The sequence below is a fragment of the Brachionichthys hirsutus genome, chromosome 6, assembly GCF_040956055.1.
Source record: "Brachionichthys hirsutus isolate HB-005 chromosome 6, CSIRO-AGI_Bhir_v1, whole genome shotgun sequence".
NCBI lineage: Eukaryota > Metazoa > Chordata > Actinopteri > Lophiiformes > Brachionichthyidae > Brachionichthys > Brachionichthys hirsutus.
In genome coordinates, this window is record NC_090902.1 from 929,901 (window position 1) to 932,161 (window position 2,261).

General features: G+C 59.3%; 1 protein-coding gene across 1 annotated transcript in view; it reads right to left on the reverse strand.

Annotated features, from left to right (window-relative positions):
• Nucleotides 1-1,026, reverse strand: part of maml1 (mastermind-like transcriptional coactivator 1) — a 6,740-nt gene extending 5,714 nt beyond the window's left edge. Inside the window, exon 1 of the mRNA XM_068740638.1 lies at nt 706-1,026. Within this exon, the coding sequence (XP_068596739.1) occupies nt 706-1,026 (321 nt within the window). The remainder of the gene's footprint in view (nt 1-705) is intronic.
• Nucleotides 1,027-2,261: the final 1,235 nt, after the last annotated feature.

Sequence of the window (2,261 nt, forward strand, 5' to 3'; positions counted from 1 at the left end):
GCGGGTCACATGACCCGGCAGGGAAACGCGGGTCACATGACCCGGCAGGGAAACGCGGGTCACATGACCCGGCAGCCAGGAAACGAGCCTTTCGCTGAGCAGCGGCTCCACCTGGGTGAAGAGGATCCCACTGCAGCTGCAGCCAGATGTCGGGGTCGTCGGGACAACGGAAAGCGTTCTGACTTCTTATTACGTAGCGATCGTACATGATTTACCAGCGTTGCCACGGCACCGGCTCGGGGTGCGGTCTCGTTAGCGGCGGTGCCAGAAAGAGGCCCGATGCTCGACGCAAACCGAAGGCGCTGCAAATGTCCTTCTGGTTGTTGGTCAACAACTCAACGCGCGGCCCAAAAAACGCATGAACCCGGTTCACCGTGCCGGTTCACCAGGAATCACCACGACAAACGTTTGACGCTCGTCGGCCAGACGATCGGACCTCCGGCACACACCGACCCCGCGTCCGCGCTGGAGAGACGATGTTTGTGCGTCGCTGGGATGCGTTGCTGAATATGTGAAGGGTTTGTGCTCGCTGCCCGTCTGCACTGCAGCGACTTTAAAGGCGACCTGCAGCGACCCCCCCCCCCCCCCGGGGGTCGCCCGGTCCGGGCTCAGGCGGTGCCGTTTGGGCTGCTTTGGCTCGGCCTCCGTGGTTTTGAGCCAGTCAGTGATGCTGACCCCCCCCCCCCCCACCGAGCCCCCACTCACCGCTATCAGGGTGCTGTTCCGGCTCTCGCCTCCGTTGTCGCCGTGCTCCCCGCCGCCGCCGCCGCCGCCGCCCGGCGCCCTCTGGCCCGCCGCCTCCCCGCCGGCCTGCGGCTGCCGGTGCTTGCTGGACCGCTTGGCCTTGGCCTGCAGGCAGCGCTGGTGCAGGGCGACGGTCTGCTGCCTCTCCAGCTCCAGGCGCTCCAGCGTCGCGTTCTCGTAGCGGCTCTCGCAGCTGTTGTGATGCTGCCGGAAGAGCTCGATCCTCCGCCGGAGCCTTTCCATCACCGCGCTGTGTCGCGGCGTAACAAAATCCGCCATCATCAATAAAGACTTGTGGTCAAGTCCCGGCTCAGGTTCCTGCTGAATCGGGCTCTTTCGCAGTGGGCGTCTCTACACCCCCCCTCGCCCTTTACAAAGACTCCTGCGCTGGCTCCATGGGGGCGACCTTTGTCTTGCTAATGGCCTTCAGTCGCAGCGGCACTCACTGCCGGAGAGGAAAATTACGGGTTTTGGGTGCAATAGCGTCCGGCCTGCTGAACATCCTCATCTAGAGCCGACGCGGACTCGAACCAGCTTAACGCGCGGCGTGGAGCGGCTACTCGGGTCGCTCAGAGCCACATTCCGCCGGAGCTGAAGTCAAAAACGTGCATTTTGGGTTTGTCAGCGAATCAAGTGAAAACTTTTACTGGAGACCGTCACGAAACCATCTAAACCCATCTCCACCCGACCGATGAAGCGGGCTCGGCACCGAAGCTACTCCCGCTGAGCCGAGCTCAGATAGCGCATTCCGCCACTCAAAGAAATCAAAGTTGAAGCGTCGAAAATTCCGTTAAAATCTTTGTATTTGAACCGCCGGTGAAACGAGGACGTTCTACCGCGCTGGGGTCTCGCTTAGCGGTCACGCATTTACCGACGGCAGCGCCGTGCCCCGGGGACGCGTCATAACGGCTCCGCAACTTGCCTAAAACTTTATTTTGCTCAAGCACTGGTAGTTAGCTTGGTTAGCGGCACAAGAGCTAACTGGCTAGCGTCGGATAACAACTTGTCTTCTTCACAAACTTGGCAGCGATTACTCACTCGGTAAATCCGTTACCGTATCCGCCAATATGACCGAATGCGCCGGACAACGAACAACAAGGCTCCGCAGATAACCGAAGCTCGGTTAGGTTTAAATTCACTTACTGTGAAATCGCTGCCGTCCGCTCTTCCTATAGCATCTGTCTAGCAAACAGCTGATCCTCCGCCTCCTTGTAGCCGTTAGCCGCTAACTGTTAACGCTCTGTTTTGGGTATGCGGGCTAACGATAGCTCGACTAGCTGGCTGCGGACCTAGCTCGATGGCTAGCCCGAGACGTTTAAATAAAGCATCATACTTTAGATTTATTTCTCCCGACGCGCTGGCGCGGATAATCCTCCCCTTGGCCGAGCCCGAGTCGGGATGTGTCCGGGTCTAAAGCGGAGAACGGATCCGTCTAAAATGACAGGCTAACTCTGCCCCTCTTCGCTGTTTCTATTGTTTTCCAGCGGACAGGTAGGTCCACGCCGCCATCTTGGAAA